This window comes from Notamacropus eugenii, chromosome 6 (assembly GCF_028372415.1).
Source record: "Notamacropus eugenii isolate mMacEug1 chromosome 6, mMacEug1.pri_v2, whole genome shotgun sequence".
Taxonomy (NCBI): domain Eukaryota; kingdom Metazoa; phylum Chordata; class Mammalia; order Diprotodontia; family Macropodidae; genus Notamacropus; species Notamacropus eugenii.
In genome coordinates, this window is record NC_092877.1 from 76,898,907 (window position 1) to 76,917,637 (window position 18,731).

General features: G+C 36.4%; 1 protein-coding gene across 5 annotated transcripts in view; it reads right to left on the reverse strand.

Moving 5' to 3' along the window:
* PPARGC1A (PPARG coactivator 1 alpha) overlaps window positions 1-18,731 on the reverse strand; it is a 779,791-nt gene that overhangs the window by 430,075 nt on the left and 330,985 nt on the right. For 2 of the 5 annotated variants that reach the window (XM_072620373.1, XM_072620374.1), the window contains exon 3: window positions 4,683-4,769. The exons of the other annotated variants lie outside the window; for them this stretch is intronic. In XM_072620373.1, the coding sequence (XP_072476474.1) occupies window positions 4,683-4,769 (87 nt within the window). The remainder of the gene's footprint in view (window positions 1-4,682; window positions 4,770-18,731) is intronic. 5 annotated transcript variants of the gene reach the window in all.

Consider the following 18,731-nt stretch of genomic DNA (forward strand, 5'->3'; position numbering starts at 1 on the left):
TTTAAAAAAATCACAGGAAGAAACAAAAAAGAATTTAATATAAATAAAAGTATATAATGTGTAACAAAAATATAAAAATGTATAATAATTAGTTAATAGAGTTATCCTTTCCACATCACAATCTGGAAAATCCATGTAAAAATCCTGGCCCACCCTTCATACCATAGGAGAAGTCTGAATTATTATGGTCTTAATAGATAAAATATTTTGATATTATATAATACTATAGATATATTTTATGCATTTCTGAATTTCTGAACTTTTTCTGTGCCATCTACTGGCCTTTTCATGCCATCTCTGACTTCCACAAAACTCTCAAAAAGCTACCATTTAACTTCTTATGCCAACCCACAATATACCAAAACCGCACTGGGGAAAGCCACAATGTAGAAGGTATAACTATACTAGATATGTGTGTATGTGTATGTATATGTAACAAAAATTTAAAATTCAGCAAAATAAAGCACTTTTGATAGATATCTGTGGTGTACATCAGCAGGTCTATATTATCATTATCCAATTTTACATAAGTTTAAAAAAGAAAAGATCAGAACAACTAAAATTAGTTGTCCAAGTGAAGAAAGGTAAAGCTACAATTTTTGTCCAGCCCTTCTCCCCAGTTCTATGCTAGTACAACATGCTTATGTTGCTTCATGAACCTCGGAAAGGAGTGACTTATAAAGAGTAAGTAAAACAAAAGGACTAGATAATATTCCTGGCTTTTGTCCACGTGTAGATAAAAATCTCTGGGTACCTTAAATGTTTCTCAGTCATAAACAAAGGCTAAGTTAGAGATCAGTGTGTACAAGCAAAGAGCTTTTTCAAGATCCTTTCCCTGAAGTGCCTTTCAAAGAGTATGGCAGTTTCCAATGGTGCTCAATAAAACAATATTTTTTTTCTTTTCTTCAACAAAGGCATAACAAGCTGACAATTCCAAGGGGGAGAAAAAGTGACCCACAGAAACAACCATCTCTTTAATGTCTGTAAAAGCCCTTCAGACTCATGTCAGGACTTTATCAGGGCTTTGTGAAGACTGCCATTGCCTGATTTTTTCAAAGAGAAGTATAGATGTTGAGAAGATAGAACATTTATTAAAAGGAGCACTAGAGTTAAGATAGATCCTCATATTCTCTGCCTACAGACACAAAGCCTATAAACTACCTAGATTTCACTAAACGATTTCTAAAAGTACAGCACCTGTTTGGTCATTTTAATAATTCTAAATTGACAGCCCTCACAAATCATAGACAGAAAGATAGATAGAGACATACATACATAAAGAGATAAACAGAAAAAGCATAGAGATACATAGAGAGACAGAGAAACAGATATACACACATATAGCTACACAGATCTATGCATGTATATATATATATATACATATATATACATTTTAGAGATATAGATATATCCCAATCTGATGATCAAGTAGTTAGCTACTTGCTTGTTTTTTGCTTTTTTCCTGCAACCTCAGGCACAAATATGCCTGTCTAAATAAACCATAAATTTGGCAGCTCTAAATTCTAGGAACTTACAAGATTTGAGAAGCTGAAGCTAAAAAGTCCAACTGTAATGAAATCAGAGGTTGTCTTAGATTCATTAGTACAGAACAAGCACTTATTTACTCAAGATATGAAGTCAACAAAGAAGAGAGAGTTTCCTGTTCAACAAATTCTTTAGGCCAGTTTGTTTTGGGCTGTGTGATTATTACTAATTCTAATCCAGTAATAAAGTAGGTAGGATATACAGCTTGAGACTAACCAGCTCAGTCACTTGAAAAAACGTTCCTTTTTGCAGATACCAGATCTGAAAAGCATCCAAACTTCAGTATATTCATTTTAGAAAGCACCTAACTTATTCAGATCATCATTCTCTTCTGGACCTCCCTGGTCTTGGCTATTTGCCATTGAAATTGTTAACCATGCTTTTTGTCCACTATAATCAAGAAATTTGCAGCCACATATCCACTTGACCCCTAAAAACTGGATAAATCAGCAGAGCACATGTAGAAGGAAAGTTCTTACTTAGTGCATGCACCAGAATACATTTCACCCTATCTTAGCCTTTGTAGGGATGCTTGTCATGCAAGATTATTGGATTTGAGAATTGTTCCTTTAATCTCCAGTACTTCTGTGGCCTCTACCCAACATCTTTCAACTTTTTATATTTTTGGCACTGTACTGCAAAGAAAGAAAGTTTCTCATAACAAATTTTCTTGCTAGCTGAATAAAGACTGGAGATAGAGACTGGAACTCTGATTTCTTTGGTATAAGAAACTCACAGATGAGGAAACTTTTCAAGACGGTAAGTAATTTGCCCATGGTCACACGGCCGAACATGTGTTGGGAGATAGACTTGAACTAGGTTCCAAGGCCAGTACTCTACCTACTAGGTGTAGCTTTCTAGTGAAATTTTCTTTATTTGAACTCAAAGAAAATTCATAGTACAGTGAGTTCATTTTTAAAAATAAAGGTTGTAAGATTCTATTGATTAACAATAAAAAAATTTGTTTATGAGCCACAAGTTCTAAGTTGATGATTTTTTAAAACTGTGTGTCACAAAAAGATCAAAAGAATGTACTATATAGCTTATCAGAATAAAATCCAAAGGTTAGATCACAGTATATGATAAATAGGGGAGAAAAGGAAGAGAATTTTGCTTTTGTTTGATGCAACAGTCTTTAAGAGCATGGAATTCAAAAGTATCTGAGATTCAAGGATGAATAAAGACCTCTTAGCTTTACCTTAAGCTCTTGCTATTTTCCATTCAAACATGTTTTGGAAACATCACATGCCCATGAAACATCAAATGCCCATGAAGGTTTCACATATATACATACTACCTTTACACACATTAATGAACATTTGGGGACAGACATTAGGCAAATTGCATGTCCAAAGAGTCACAAAAGAAGTATTCATTTGAGAGCCTAAGTGCTGGAACTGAGTGCACCAAAAAGTCTGTAAAAACTCTGGTCCATTACAGCTCAATTACCCAAAGGATTAAACCTGAGGGGCAGTGATTCCCAAACCGACATTTCTGAAATCTAAGCATAGCCTCTTCACAAAACCAAGATTTTTTGTTTGTAGAAGATCTGAGAATTCTGCAGCATCATAGAGTACCAAGAAGATGCATCTGCCCTCTATTTGGAGGGACATGTGGAGAAAGCTCAGCCAGGAGTCCAAAATTGCCTGTTGTCTTTCGGTCAGCTACCTGGCTGCATGAGGCAGAAGACCACAAGAATATAGGTGTAACGGTGTCTAAACCATCCATACAACAAGAAAGAATAAAACCAATGGTGGTGTCATCTATAAATGATAAGGACACAGGTAGAGATAAAGGTATAGATAGGTACAAACCTGAAATACAATCAAAAATGTCAATATTCAGTCACCTGATCATGAACCCATTCATTAATTGGAGTAACCAGAGAAAAGAATAAGATGCTTCTTTTGTTCCCAATGGTGTCAAAGGGTAAGAAATTTAGTGACATGCAGACTGGATGATGTTCCTTTAGAAGATACTTTCCAGGATTAATACAGTCACCAAAATAATTAAGGATGGTGGAGGATAACAAGACAATATTACTGACTTGAAAGATACTCTCAGGAATCACTAATGGATATTAAAATTCCTGAAAAGATTGCCAGGAGTGTCCTTTAAATGAGTTGTATTACATGTCAATGGCCTAAAAATATCATCTGCTAAGGAAGAGACAAAAAAGTGGAACCTCTACCTTTATCTGGGAACATCTATGTGAAAATATGCCTTAGGGTTCTTTCATACATGCTCATTACCTGATAAATTTACCTTTGAAGCATGTTAGAGAAGGTTGACCCTAGAATCCAAAGGACTTGCCTTTGGAAACCGAAAGCCAATTCTCCTTAATGTGGCTTTGATAAAAAGTTAAAGCAACTAAGACCCTTTTTCCCCCCAAGCTATATTAAATAATTCTCCAGATAACACAGGAACTAAGAGGAATGAGGAGAGCTTCCAGGGAAAGCTAATCATTAGACAAATAACCATTATGGTCAACAGAAGATGTTGAGCCAAGATGCTTATAAGGCATCAGAGAGGGAATTGAAAAAACTAGGGGCAGGCAAAATTCCTTGTTCCTAAGGATTTCTAATGTAATTCTAACAAAATGTCATCCAAAGAAGCAAAATTTGGTGAGGATGCACATGAGCCAAACAAAAGATTTTGCTGAAGTTCAATGCATTAAGAACCTCAGAACAAAATTCCATAACCAAGCTTGTCATCAAGAAATCATTTAATTTCTAGGAATAATCAACCTAGCTAAAAGCATGTGAAGCCTGGAACTGTCCTCAAGTGTCCTTAATAAGTATGATTGAGATGACAGATATCATAGACCAATCCTAAACCAATCCTATTCCTGTTGCAATCAGTCTAATTATTCATTTCTTGGACTAATGAACAAGGAACGACAGGTGAAATAACTAGGAAGAGAAAGAGAAAGGAATGAACTTGTAGTCCTTATTTTCTAGAGAATGAGCTGAACCAGAAGAACCATGGGTGAACTTGGCAAGTGATTTCTCTTTCAAATGATGCTCTCTCCCTGCAGGATACATCAGCCTGAAATGACCAATGGCCAAATGGCATAACAAATGTCAATGAGGAAAGGGCTAGTGAAATAAAGTTGATTTTTTTATGACATATCTTACTTGCTTGGAGGCAAAATCTGTTGCTGCATTTGGACTCCTGAGAGAACGTGCTGCATCTCTCCCTTCAGGATCTAAAGATGTGACCATCTGAAGCAAAGAAAGAGCCACAGAATTTCCTTCAGTAAAAATCAATCACACTAGGTTGATAGGATCTTAAGAGCAGCTAAGAGGGAGAGGCTTATATTGCTAACTAGGGCAGCTAGGTGGTGCAGGGGATAGAGTGTCAGACCTGGAGTCAGAAGTTCTGAGTTCAAATTTGATCTCAGACACTTACTGTAACCCTGGCAAGTCATTTAACTCTGTTGGCCTCAGTTTCCTCATCTGTAAAATGAGCTGGCAAAGGAAATGGTGAAGCACTCTAGCATCTTTACCAGGAAAATTCCAAATGGGGATCACAAAGAGTTGGACATGACTGAAAAATAATTGAACAACATTATGTTGCTAATCAGGAACTAAATATTTCAACAGTCAATAATAATGGGGTAAAAATAATAAGTGGCATTTAAATGTGGATTTTAAGTAGGCAAAACACTGATATCCATTAGATCATTTAAGTCTCACAACATCCACATGGGATAGATATGCTACACTTATTTTTACCCCAGTTTTATAGATGAGGATAGTCCAACTGGATTAAGTTCACCCAAAAAGTTTTTTAAAAATTCAGAGGCAGAATTCATTCCTTTATTATTTGTGTATCTAGATGTGGGTACAACTGTATTCCCCAATCAAATGTAAGCTCTTTGGGGTAAGGACATTTCATTTTGATGTCTGCATTCTCAGCATCTAGCTCAGTGCTTGGCACCATTTAGGTGTTAATTCAAAGTGATGGGTTCCTGACTCCAAGTGCAACAGGCTATTCACTGAATCACATCTTAGTTATAAAAAACAATAACACTTTAAACCAATTTATCAATTTTTCTGGTGGAGGTCAATGAGCTTTATAGCAATGCTTTCATATCAGTATTCTGATACAAGAAGACATGGAAAGATATTATTAAAACCACTCAATGGACTTAGAAACACTGGTCTAAAACAAAAAAAGTGACTTATGTAGATATGCTTAACAAGCTGGTGACAGAACTAGGGGAAGACCTGCCTGCCATTGGGACCCACTAGAGTAACAAATCAAATGGGAATTTCAGGAGGAACCCAAGGTTTTCCTCTCCTTCCCCAGTGAGTTCAGTGCTTCTCTTTTTCTCCTCCTCAACTTCCCTCTTCACACAAGGGAACTCTGACATAGTGACACTTTCTCAAATACCCCAACCTCTCACTTCCGAAACTGGCTCATTTCCAATGACCTACTTCACCACCCCACCTCAGGTGCACATAGAAAAAGTCATATATTTGATTGTCCCTTCACCCACAGATATCCTGCCTCCACATTCATGGACTCAGAAATGATTTTTTCTGATCAGAATCTGTTGTTACTTCACATTTCCCTTTACCTTTCAATATCTGACCTTCTTCTAAATCTTCCTGAGTTCAAATCTTCTCCATAGCCTTCAATTGCTCTTAACTCTTTCCTAAGTCATTAACCTTGTACTGACTACACTCAGCAATTTCCTCATCTTGACTCCTTAGTAAATCAGATCAATACTACATTATCCTCTTCTATGGAATTCTTTGACTCTTTATCCTATTGCTAAGCTTGACCTTCCATGCCTCAGTCTTGGATTACCCTGACAATCCCCCGCTACAACTTCTCTTCACATTCCTATTCTAAATAAAGCTGGGGGAAAAAAATAATTACACTGTACTGACGAGACATGATACAAATCTTTATTTCATTTGTTTGGTTGTTTCACTTGTGTCCAACTCTTCACGACCTCACATCTTGGCAAAGACACTGGAGTGGTTCACCATTTCCTTTTCCAACTCATTTGACAGATGGGGAACCTGAGGCAAACAGGGTTAAGTCATTTGCCCAGGGTGAAACAGCTAGTAAATTTCTGAGGCTAGATTTGAACTCAGTTCTTTCTGACTCCAGGGCAGTTTTAATAAATTTCTGAATCCAGAATTCAAAAGGTTGATAAGTGAATGGATTCCCAAGAAGTGAAGGGGAAGAATACTGAGCACTGTTTCTAGAAGTTTGGCAAATAATCCCTGCTAGGTTCTAAACGCTTTCAAACGCAGACTCTCATTTGATCCTTACAACAACAATCTAAGACACAATAGGTATTTTTATCCCTCTAAATTAAGGTTAAGTAGCTTGCTTAAGGGCATACAGTCAATTAGTAACAATGTCAGAATATTTCTAAGGGTGCTAACTTGAGCTCCAATCCCAGTGTGTTTTCCTTGATATTATTAGTTGCTTATCAATTAATCAGCCAGACTTAACTAACTTTTATTGTTGTTCAATGGTGTTCAACTCTTCATGACCTTATTTGGGGTTTTCTTGGAAAGATACTTGAGTGGGTTGCCTTTCCTTCTCCAGATCATTTTACAGATGAGGAAACTGAGGCAAACAGGGTTTAGTGATTTGCTCAGGGTTAACACGGTTTGTAAGAGTCTGAAGTCAGATTTGAACTCAGGAAGACGAGTCTTTCTTCCTGATGTCAGGCCCAACACTCTAGTCACTGTGCCACCTAGCTGCCCCTAATTAATTTTTAGAGAGGGCTATTCACTATTATAAGAACAAGTGTCACAAAACATCCTCCAGAGCCTGTGATGTGAAGGAAACCTTGAGACAAAAAGAGTCCAGGGAAAAATGGGTTCAGAGTAAATATGGCAAAGAAGAAAGTCCTGGTTGCTCCTCTTCTCCCTCTTGGTAGAGTTCTCAGGAAGTGACTGTTGTCTCAATGTAATTGAATTGAACCTGTATACGACAGAAAGGAATCTCAGAGAAGCATCCTCCACATATGGTTCAATTGCTGACCTTCTATTATGCTTAATAATGACCTTCTATTATATTTAAATAATGCTTAACTACCATTCCAGGTTCTCATGAGGGTTTGCACTGGTGAGCATGGGAAGTTCTACCTAGGACAGTTCCTGACATCATGTTGGAGCATATAACCAGAGACATGATAACTGTGAGGAGGAATAGAGAAAGTGGTGGGAGAGAAGGGTGCAAAGCTGCCTAAGACAGGGATCAGATTTACAGGAGGCAATCACAATTCCTATATTATACTGCAGAGATACAGATCACCAGCTAGAGTCCAGTCCACTTAATTGCAATTCAAGTACGAACATGGTGAATTTCTGGAACACATGCATCAGTACAGAAATTTTGTCTTGTGGACATTTTTTATCTCCTTTTAAAAAAGTGAACAGCACCCAGTGAATGATGACTTTTACACATTTTATGAAGATGTGGTGAAAATGAAATGTGTTCATTCTACATTTCCTAGTTTGCTGCTTTGTTCAAAGTGGAGTGTTTTCAGAGAAGTATGTTTTTCATGTATTTTTAAAGTTTAAATTTTGACTGCAGAGAAATTGCTTCTGCACAAATACTTCATTTAAAAAGGTTTTCTGTTGACTACATGGTACATTGAAGACCTGAAATTTAGGAAAACTGCTTCCAAATGGTTTAGTAAACAAATAATAGTATAATTTCTAAAAGAAAGAAAAAACAGAAAAAGAAAAAAAGTAGCTCCAGGGCATTCCTTGTCTCTTCTCAAGACAGGGACTATACACCAATATTATATCTTGGTAAAATAAGTGTTCTAGCACTCTATACTTTGTCATCTTCATCTGCAAAATAGAAAATAATTTCAGCTCTCTTCATAGAACTGTGAGGAAATCACAAAATAATATTTGTTTATACTTCTAGAATTATTTTTTCTCCCCAGATCTCACATTTGTAAAATCCAGAATGTATGGTGGATGTGGATGAGCCAAAGACTCCAGGCTGACAGTGACAAACACAAAGAACTATTAGCAAATTAACTCCTTAGGATCTTTTTACATGTCTGTGAACTTAATGAAGAGTTTGTTTGAAATAAATTCCCCTATCTTAATTGGCCTCATTAGTGCTGAAGAGCCATAATGTGCTTGAATTTCCAAGGTATATTCTAATTTCATTAAGTCTTAAAGGAAGGGCACTGACTTAAAAGAATGTGGTGACTCATGGGCAATCTTTTGAACTTTGGAATCAAGGACAAGGAATTTCACATAAGCTAAAAAAAATTCCTTCACTCCAAAATTATAAACATGACATGACCTTCTTAATCATTACTAGAAGCTTCTGTTCAGAGTTGAGCTATAATATAGATAAATTATTTAAAAGCCCTTTGCAAATGTGAAGTGTTATACAAATTCTCAAAATAACTTCAATGTGAATGATACCTTCGAGAAAAATATTGCAAAACTCCTAAAATGGTTTTAACATTACATGTGTCAGAATATCACAATGAATAAGGAATCATTTCATCTACAGTATCAATGTTGATAGTCAAAGCCATGAGAAATTTCCTACACTGTTTAATGGAACAAAGATTTTTAGATTATGAAAAGATGCACATTTTTTAAAAGCCCCAAAATGCATAGGCACCTTTTCTGGATTAAGGGGAAGAATTCTAGATTCTCAATATCACTCAAAATATTTCACCTCAGAAAAATTGTTATACTCCTTCCTCCCAATGCCTACCATATCATTCAGAGAAGAAATAGTGGATCATAGGAACATAGGTTCTGAAATCGGTAAGGACTTCAGTAGATCATTCAAACCAACTCCCTTCTTATTCAGATGAGGAAACATAAGGTCCAAATGGGACCTTATGGGACCTGCCAGAAGGCAAACAGTTATCAAAGAGCAAAAGCAGGATCTTAACCCAAGTTTTCTACATAACATAGAAGACAAAGCCTGGAAGTAGAAAAAAGAAGCTCCTCTGGAACAGAGGAATCACGAGCAGGCTCAGAGAAATGTTCAACCACATAGATAACCATGGGGCAAAGACAAAAATAGTGTCCTTTCTGCACTTTCTATGAATGTTTGGTTAGTTAAGACATGATATATGCTGAGGACTTTTTTTTTTCAGGTTTCTACAAAAGACAGATCAATCAAACACTTACCATATTCAAGACATTAATTAGACAGCAAGGCTAAAAACATTGACTGGCCACCCCCTTTGGAACAACCTTTAACCTGTGAATTACTTAAAATGACTTATTTGTAGTAAGTTCCTTTTACTGTTATTTTCTGTCCTGTTTTTCTACAACCCATAATATCCTTCAAAGTCAAACTCAACATCTACCTCTTCCACAAGCCTTCCTGACCACCCAAAATTGTTAATAATCTCTTACTCTTCTGATTTTCTTTTATATATTTTATTACTTTATTATTTATATATGTGTGTATTATATATACATATACATATATACATATTCCTTTTATACATTTTACTACTACTTTTTGGAATTCATCATTGCCATCCAGGCACTACAACACCTTAGAGACCACTTGAGTATTACTATATACCTTGAAGCTAAATCCTCCTATATACTGTCTTCCCACTAGAATGAAAACTCAGTAGTGAACAGGGACCAGCTAACTTAGCAACCACCACTTAGTACAGTGCTTAGCAAGTAGTAAAGTGCTAAATCATTCATTCATTTAATACCTTGATAGGTAGTTATGTCATCATGTGTATGTCTTTATAAATAATTTGTTTCTGCTATTGTTGTTACTTGTTTCAGTCATATCTGACTCACTGTAACCCTATTTTGGAATTTGTTTGACAAAGATACTGCAATGGTTTTCCATTTCCTTTTCTAGTTCATCCTACAGATGAAGAAACTGAGGCAGAGTTAAGTCACTTGCCCAGGATCACAAAGGTAGTAAGTGCTTAACACTGGATTTGAGCTCCCATCTTCCCAATTCCTGGCCTTGCACTCTATGTGGTGTGCCACCTCACCGCCCATCTTAAAAGGCATACTTTATTAATACTTTTAATTTTATATCAGTTATTCCATTCACATATAAGCCAGAGTGAATCCCTTCTTTTATCAAGGCACAAAATTGATGCAAAAATTGGGCACACAGCAAATCTAACAGGAATCTATGTTGGAATGCCCCTCTCTCTGGCCCATGGTGAGGAAAGTTGTTTTATTATGTGTTCTCTAAAACTTTACTTGGTTTTTTCATTATGTAAGATTCAATTCTCTTTTACTGATCTTTTTTTAATAATGTTGTGGTAGACATGTATTTTTCCTTGTCTTTTTAAAATTTGGTTCTGCATTTCTTCTTACAAATATTTCCAAGGGTCCCTGAATTCCTCATGTGCCATTTTGTGCTGCACTATATTCCATTTACATACACATACCAAAGGCTTTGATTAGTCATTTCAAAATCAACCATTTCCCACTTTGCTTCTGGTCCTTTAGTATAACAAAAAGTGATGTTTTGAATATAGCAGTATATCTTGGGTCCGTTTATGTCTTGGATTTCTTTGAGGTATGATATCTAAAGGCAAAGACTGAACAAGAAGTAGCAAACATTTGTGGAATTAATAAAAGAACCCCACACATACACACTCCAGGGTAAAATAAATAGACCGGATACCTGAATCAAAAAAGAGGTAGAGCAGAGAAAATAACTAGCTGGAGTAGGTTGTCTTAGAGTGCAAATTTAGTACTTCCTAGGACAACCTCCAAAAACATCAATGACAAAAATCTATTTATTCAAAGACCATAACACTCCATGACCTGACAGCTTCCTCTAAGGTTCTCAGTGAAGGGCAGGTCATACAAACATGAACCAACACCTGTTCAAAATGGGATCCCCCCCCCAAAGGAGATTTTAAAAGGACATCTACATCCTCTCCACTAGGTGAGTCACATGGATGGCTCATTTGGCATTTATAATCTTTTTACCCTATGAAGGCTGAATGAAGAATTTAGAAATGAGTTTGTGAAATCCAGATATTTAGAGGGAAACAGGCAAGATCTAGCATCTAAAGAGGCAAGGGATTTCAGAAAATCTTTGAGAACAATCCTGTCATTTTAGATATGAGAAAACATGAAGTCTAGAGAAAGTCCTCTTACCCCCTTCCACTCCTTAATGCATTGAGGCAAAGTACTGAAATAATATCATGAATGAAGGAATGAAAATTTATTACATGTCTGCTACATTGAAAGCAGTCTGTGAAATCCTGGTGATGCAAACAGACTTTCTAGAGATCCCATTTTCTCAAGAGGATCACATTCCAATGTGGAGAGACAAAGCATAAAAGATGTTTATTAGTACATCTACAGGAGAGATAACAATCCCTAGTAGTCTGGAAGGCATAGCATCAGGACAGACGGTAAGGGCAGGTAAATGTTGGGGACCAGTGACGGACATATGAAAGGACTGGTGGTCTCTTATCTTACTAAAATGATTGTATATGGTGACTCACTGCTCATTAAAGTGGCAAAAGTAGCCACATTGACCCAGCAGTGGGGTGGGAGGTGTGGGGGAGAGACATCTTGGTAGATCTTGGACTACCAGCATTGGGAAGGAGAGAATGGGGACTTTACATTCTCTGCTTCAGGGCTAGGGATGGAGAGGTCATCATCCAGCCAGGAAAGGGAATCAGAAGGGAAAACTGACACAAAAATTTGGGTAAGAGGCTTCCTGCTACATCCAATTTCTCTAGGCTCTCCCAATGGTATCTGGGTTTTGACTAGGTAGGGGGCAGTTTGGGGCAAAGGCAATGTTCACCTAAAATAAAGGCAAAGGTAGGACAAGTCTATGTGTATTCAGGGCTCCCATGCAAAACATTTGTTTGTTCACTGTACAGAGTGACACAAAAGAAAACATTTTGACCTAGAAAATATCTACTTGAAGTGCCATCATGTGGATAAGTACAAGACATACTTAGGGAAATGCATGAAACGTAATCCCTCTTCTTTAGCAGCATGATATTCAAAGATATTTGCCAAAATGTCCTACTGTGGACAAGAGGCTAAATGCCTCTCTGAACCTATTGATGAAATGAGTATGAGAATGAAGGTTCTACGCATGTCAGAGAATTGTTGTATAGAAAGTAATTTGAAATATATTTTAAATGTCTTATTATTTTTAAATGGATGTTTACTGACATCCTGTTTTTACATCACCAAAATTCTGCCTCCCTATATTCCTTCCCCTCCTCCTCCTAGAAAACCATCCCTTATAAGCTTCTTAAAGAAAAAAAATATTGTCAGTATGTTTTGAAATTAAACAGATGTAGATGAAGAGAGTTCTTTGCAGAATATTATACAAGACATTCACCAAAAGATGCTTTACTCTGACCTGCTTAAGTTCATACTTAGGAAGCAGCAAAGCTGAATTTGAACTGAGATCTTCTGGCTGCAGGTCCAATGCTGTGTGTGTGTGTGTGTGTGTGTGTGTGTGTGTGTGCGTGTGTGTGTGTCTCTGTGTCTCTGTGTGTGTGTGTTCCCAAGACTTGACAAATCACAACAATTACAGAAAATAGAATAAAGACATTAACAATGACTAGCTGAGCAATCCTTCCCTTCCAAATGAAATGTACCTATGAACAGAAGTTGGCAGTGCTTTAATCTAAAGGAATGAGCAATGGAAGGTCTTCTGACATCCCTACAGGATCAGTGGGAAAGATTTCTCTGAATCAGAAAATCACAGATTCTCAGAGCTGAGGTTCTCTTGGATCCCTCCAAGGTAATCCAACCAACCATCAGAGCAAGAATCCCCTCTGTGAAAAGACTTGACAAGTAGTCAACAATATTCCACTTTACTACTCTCACTGACAGGGAATTTCCTATCTCACAATACAGACGATTCCATGTTGCGACCATTATAGTCGTTAGGAAGTATCTCTTTATACTGACCAAAAATATACTTCCCAAAAATTTCTGTGCTTTGATCAATCAGTCAGTCAAAGACATTTAGCATATACCTAGTATGTGCCAGACACTATGTTAAGTACTGGAAATACAAAAAGAAGCAAAAGGCAGACTCTACCTTCCTGGAACTTCTAATCTAATGAAGGAGAAAACCATCAAGTATGGACAAAAAAGCTATATACAGGATAAATAGGAAATGTAAGAAGGAAGGCATAGAATTAAAAGGGACTGGGAAAAGCTAGCTATAGAAGATGGAAATTTCATGGGGACTTGAGGAAGCCAATAGTGAAAGATGAGGAGGGGGAAAATTCCAAGAATGGGAGAGAGCCAGAGAAAGTGCCTAGAGTTAAGACAGTGTGTCTTGTTGAAGAAACAGGAAGAAGATCAGTGTCATTAAATTGAAAGTACATGGTATAGATAGATAGAGGGCACAGAGTGGGTTGAATATGAAGGGATAATATCTAAAAAATAAAATTATGAGGTTAGAGAGGAATATACTGAAAGAAGGAGAAAGGGAAAGATAGAATGGGGCAAATTATCTCACATAAAAGAGGTAAGAAAAAGGCTTCATAGTGGAGGGAAAGGGGGGGGTGAGAGGGAATGAGTGAACCTTACTCTCATTGGATTTGGCTTAAGAAAGGAATAACATGCACACTCAACTGGATATCTTACCCTACAGTAGGGTAAGGGGATAAGAGGGGGGTGGTAGAAGGGAGGGCAGATTAGGGGAGGGGGTAGTCAGAAGCAAACATTTCTGAAAAGGGACAAGGTCAAAGTTGAAAATAGAATAAGTGGGTTTGGGATAGAATAGAGGGAAATATAGTCATTCTTTCATAACATGACTAATATGGAAGTGTTTTTCATAACTACACATGTATAACCTATATTGAATTGCTTGCCTTCTCAATGAGGGTGGGTGCTGAGGGAAGAAGGAAGAAAATTTGGAACTCAAAGTTTTAAAAACAAATGTTAAAAACTGGTTTCACACGCAACTGGGAAATAAGATATATAGGCAATGGGATATAGAAATCTATCTTGCCCTACAAGAAAGTAAGGGGAACGGGATAAAAGCGGGGTGATAAAAGGAAGGGAGAATCAGAATGCATGCCATATCAGGGTAGAGGGAGGGGAGAGATGGAGAGAAAATCTGGAACTCAAAACCTTGTGGAAATGAATGCTGAAAACTATAAATAAATAAATGAATAGATAAGTAAATAGATGCATAGATAGACAGATAAAAACAAAAGTAAAAAAAGAGTGATAAGCAATATATAAAAAAAGAAAGTACACAGTGGGGGGCATCTGGGTGGCACAGTGGATACAGCACTGGCCTTGGAGTCAGGAGGACCTGAGCCCAGCTTCAGACATTTAGCTATATGATCCTGGGCAAGTCGCTTAATCCCGATTGTCTTCCAAAAAAAATAGTATATAGTGGAAAGGAAGGAAGGGAAAGTAGCTTTAGCTGAATGATGACTAGAAATACAATCACAATGAATGACCTAGAGTTATATGGGGAAAAAATCCTTATTAATGTGTGAATATTATGTTGAAGCTCTGTTTAAGGAGATGCCAAACATATAACAAGACATAATGGAAGAAAGCACTATGGTCTAAAGGAAAGGATGTTGTTATGTTAGTGTCTGGATTTGAATTGGAGTTTCTGCCTTTTCATGCCTGGGGTAACTCACTTAACCGACTGACCCTGGCCCAGTGACTTCATATCTCTATGCCTTGATTTCCCTATCCAATAAAATAGGGATAGCTATATTGATCCTACCTAATCTCACAAGGTGGCTTGGCTAATCAAATGACTTCATATTATATGAAAACAATTAGTATCCACAAGGCATCATATAAATTGTATACTGTTATTATTAAACTAGTTATGAAAATGACAAAAAATAAAATTAGCTTTTGTGAACTTGGTTTTTTATTTATAGCTAAATCAATTTGTTTACTCACTTACCCCCCAAAATAGTAGGAACATATTATTACTTTGTTATAATTCATCGACTGCTAACAGAATGAATGAATATCTTCTAAAACCCTTCAGAATTGGGGAATACCTGCAACTATTAGTATGAAGTCATTTTAGAGATCATGATAAATCAATAATTCACAGAAGGCACAACAGCTACAGAACCTCCTTACAAATAAATAAGCAGACACAGATAAAACCAAATTATGTATTTTGATCTTTAATCAATAGCTAAGAAATCAAACAAGAAGAGAATTTTATTTCATCTTCAGTCAAAAACTGAGGAGTTACCTGTGAATTCAATTTCTATCTAAAAATTGTTACTCATTTCTAACTATTGGGTTCAACTTGGGGCAATTACCACTATCTACGTGATTGACAAAAAGGCAAACAGGTAGAAAATAGACATAAAAATATCAATTAATGCATTACTCTCTGTAGAAAAACTTCTTTTAACAATCCATTTGTTAGCATTTAATATTTTCTTCTTCCTTCATGGTCATAAATAGTTCTATTTATGTACACTAAGTAACTGATTTAATACACAAATAGATTGAAATTGATGTTGTAAAAATTGTAAAAATAATGTAAATAATTATAAAAAATAATTAATTTAATAATTTTAAATTTTAATATAATATTCCTTTCTTTAAAGCCTCAATTCCAGTCCAAGAGTTCCTACCTAGTATCTGTGAACTTTTTAAAACAAGTAATTTCAATAAATGTATGTTAATATGATTGCTTTTGATAAATAATCTAAATATGTTTTATTTTATAAACTGAAAGGCCTTATTCTGAGAAGTCATCTAGGAGTCTATAAATTTCACCAAAGTACAAAAGGGTCCATGACACAAAACAGCTAAAAGACACTACCACAGACCGTCCACCACTGAGTTTTGGCTATTCTTTGATGAAAATACCTAGTATTCCTTCCTTAGTTATTTACTGCCTATTTCACAAAGTTATGGGGGAAAGGGTACAATGAAATTGTAAATCACTCTAACAAAGGAATTTATCTGTAGCATTGTGTGTTCGTCCTTCATTGCCAAAGAAGACCATGCCATCAGAGAAATAAAGACATGACTTGCACTTGACTTTATTTTGAGTGAGGGAAGGTTGTGCAGGTCACCAGCCTCACTTCTCCTCCAGAGCCATCTGAATCCAGTGACCAGATATTCATCAGGATGACTGGAGATGACCCAGGATGAGGCAATTGGGGTTAAGTGACTTGCCCAAGGTCACTCAGCTAGTGAGTGTCAAGTGTCTGAGGTGAGATTTGAACTTAGGTCTTCCTGACTCCTGCACTGGTACTCTATCCACTGCACCACCTAGCTGCCCCTAATGAAATTGTAAATCTCTCAAACAAAGGAATTTATCTTTAGCATTATTATTATACTACTATCATTATTTCCATTGGCAGCTAGGTGGTGCAGTGGAGAGAGCACCCTCTCTCTGGTCAGGAAGACTCATCTTCCTAAGTTCAAATCTGGCCTCAGACACTTAGTAACTATGTGACCTGGGCAAGTCATTTAACCTTGTTTGCCTCAGTCTCCTCATCTGTAAAATGAGCTGGATAAAGAAGTAGCAAAGTACTCTAGTATCTTTAACAATAAACCCCAAATGGAGTCACGAAGAGTTGGTCATGAGCAAACAACTGAAAATAATTGTTATTTCATCATTCAAACCCTGATCATATTTCATCTAAATCACCTTCAACAGTCTCCTAAATGGTCTATCTACCTGTTGTCCCTCTCACCTTCGGTTCATCCTAAACACATTTTTTAAAAAGTTTTATTGTGTTTTTTTTTAAATCACAAATGTTTACAAATTATACCCACTTCTGAGAGGTCACTTGTAAGGAATTAAACAATTAAGCAACACTAACAACAGCACTGACCTTAGCTTTACCTTTCTTTCTTATTTGTATGCTGCCTCAAAATTTGGTAAACATTCCATCTCTGCTGTCATCCAAGTCAGTGACGTAAATGTTGAACTGAACATTTTATCCCCTTATTTCTTTTTTATGTTGATTCAACATTCCACATCTATAGCATCCCCTCAAACTCTCTATTTTTAATTTTTTAATTAATAAAAATGTGCTTTCTCTGCTTTCTATTCTCTACCTGTTAAAAAAAATATTAAAAAACAAATTACTTTTAACAAATATGCCTTAGTCATGTAAAAAGAATTTGCTCATTGTTTATATCATATATTAGGTAATATTGTGTCGTACTGACATGTCTGACATATGGGTGATATATCAATGTATCATTAGGCATTAGAAATCTATCACCTCTCTATCAAGAGGAAGATGGTATGCAATGGTGCGCTGGTAAATATTAACAACCAACTCTGCAAAAATATATATATGTGTGTATGGGTACAATCCATAGTTAAAATTCAACTGCATTATTAATATTTGTTCTCCATCACTTTCTTAAGTCTAAACAATCGACAAAGCAGTAAATCAAGCCCTGATTTACAGTGTTTGCTGATTTCTGAGCAGTAAATGCTGACACTACAAATTAACAATTGGCTGTTGAGAGCTAATCCAGTCTGGCAACAGGACACCTCTGTTCTTATTATTAATCCTTGGTTCTCTGGAATAATGTATGGTCATTATTGTAGTGATCATAGTCCTCATAGCTCTCCAAGTTGTTTACCTGTACAATATTGTTATTACTATGTAAGTTGTTCTTCTACTTCTGTTCATTTCATCTTTCATCGTTTTACAATAGTGATGGTACAGTATAAAATATTCTCCTGGTTCTGCTCCCTGCACTCTGCATTAGTTCATATAAATTGTCCTTCGTTGGAAGTTCACATCCTACAGTACATCCTGAACACTTCATTTATATTTTCCTAAAACACCTATAGCCCCAAAACCTTTAAGGATAAAACTACTGTAGGACCAGATCCAAATCCCCCAGCCCTATATTCAAACACCCTGTCTCCTACATTCGTAGACCTTTCAGCCATAATACCACTTATATAATCTCTCCTCTGTAACAAAACTGGTTTATGTAGTGTCCCCGGAACAGTAAGTACACTTGCATATTTAATTCCCCGGTTCAGAATGACAGTTGATATCCTCTCCATTCACCTCAAAGGGTCTGGTTCAAAGCTTAACTCTGTTGGTTAGTAGCTTTATGACTTTGACCAAGTAACTTAAACCTCTCTCTGGAATATGAGAAGGTTGAGTTAAATATTTCCAAGCTCTCTTTCAATTCTAAGCACTTTAAGTAGCAAGCAACATGGCCCAGTGGATGAGAACCAGTCTT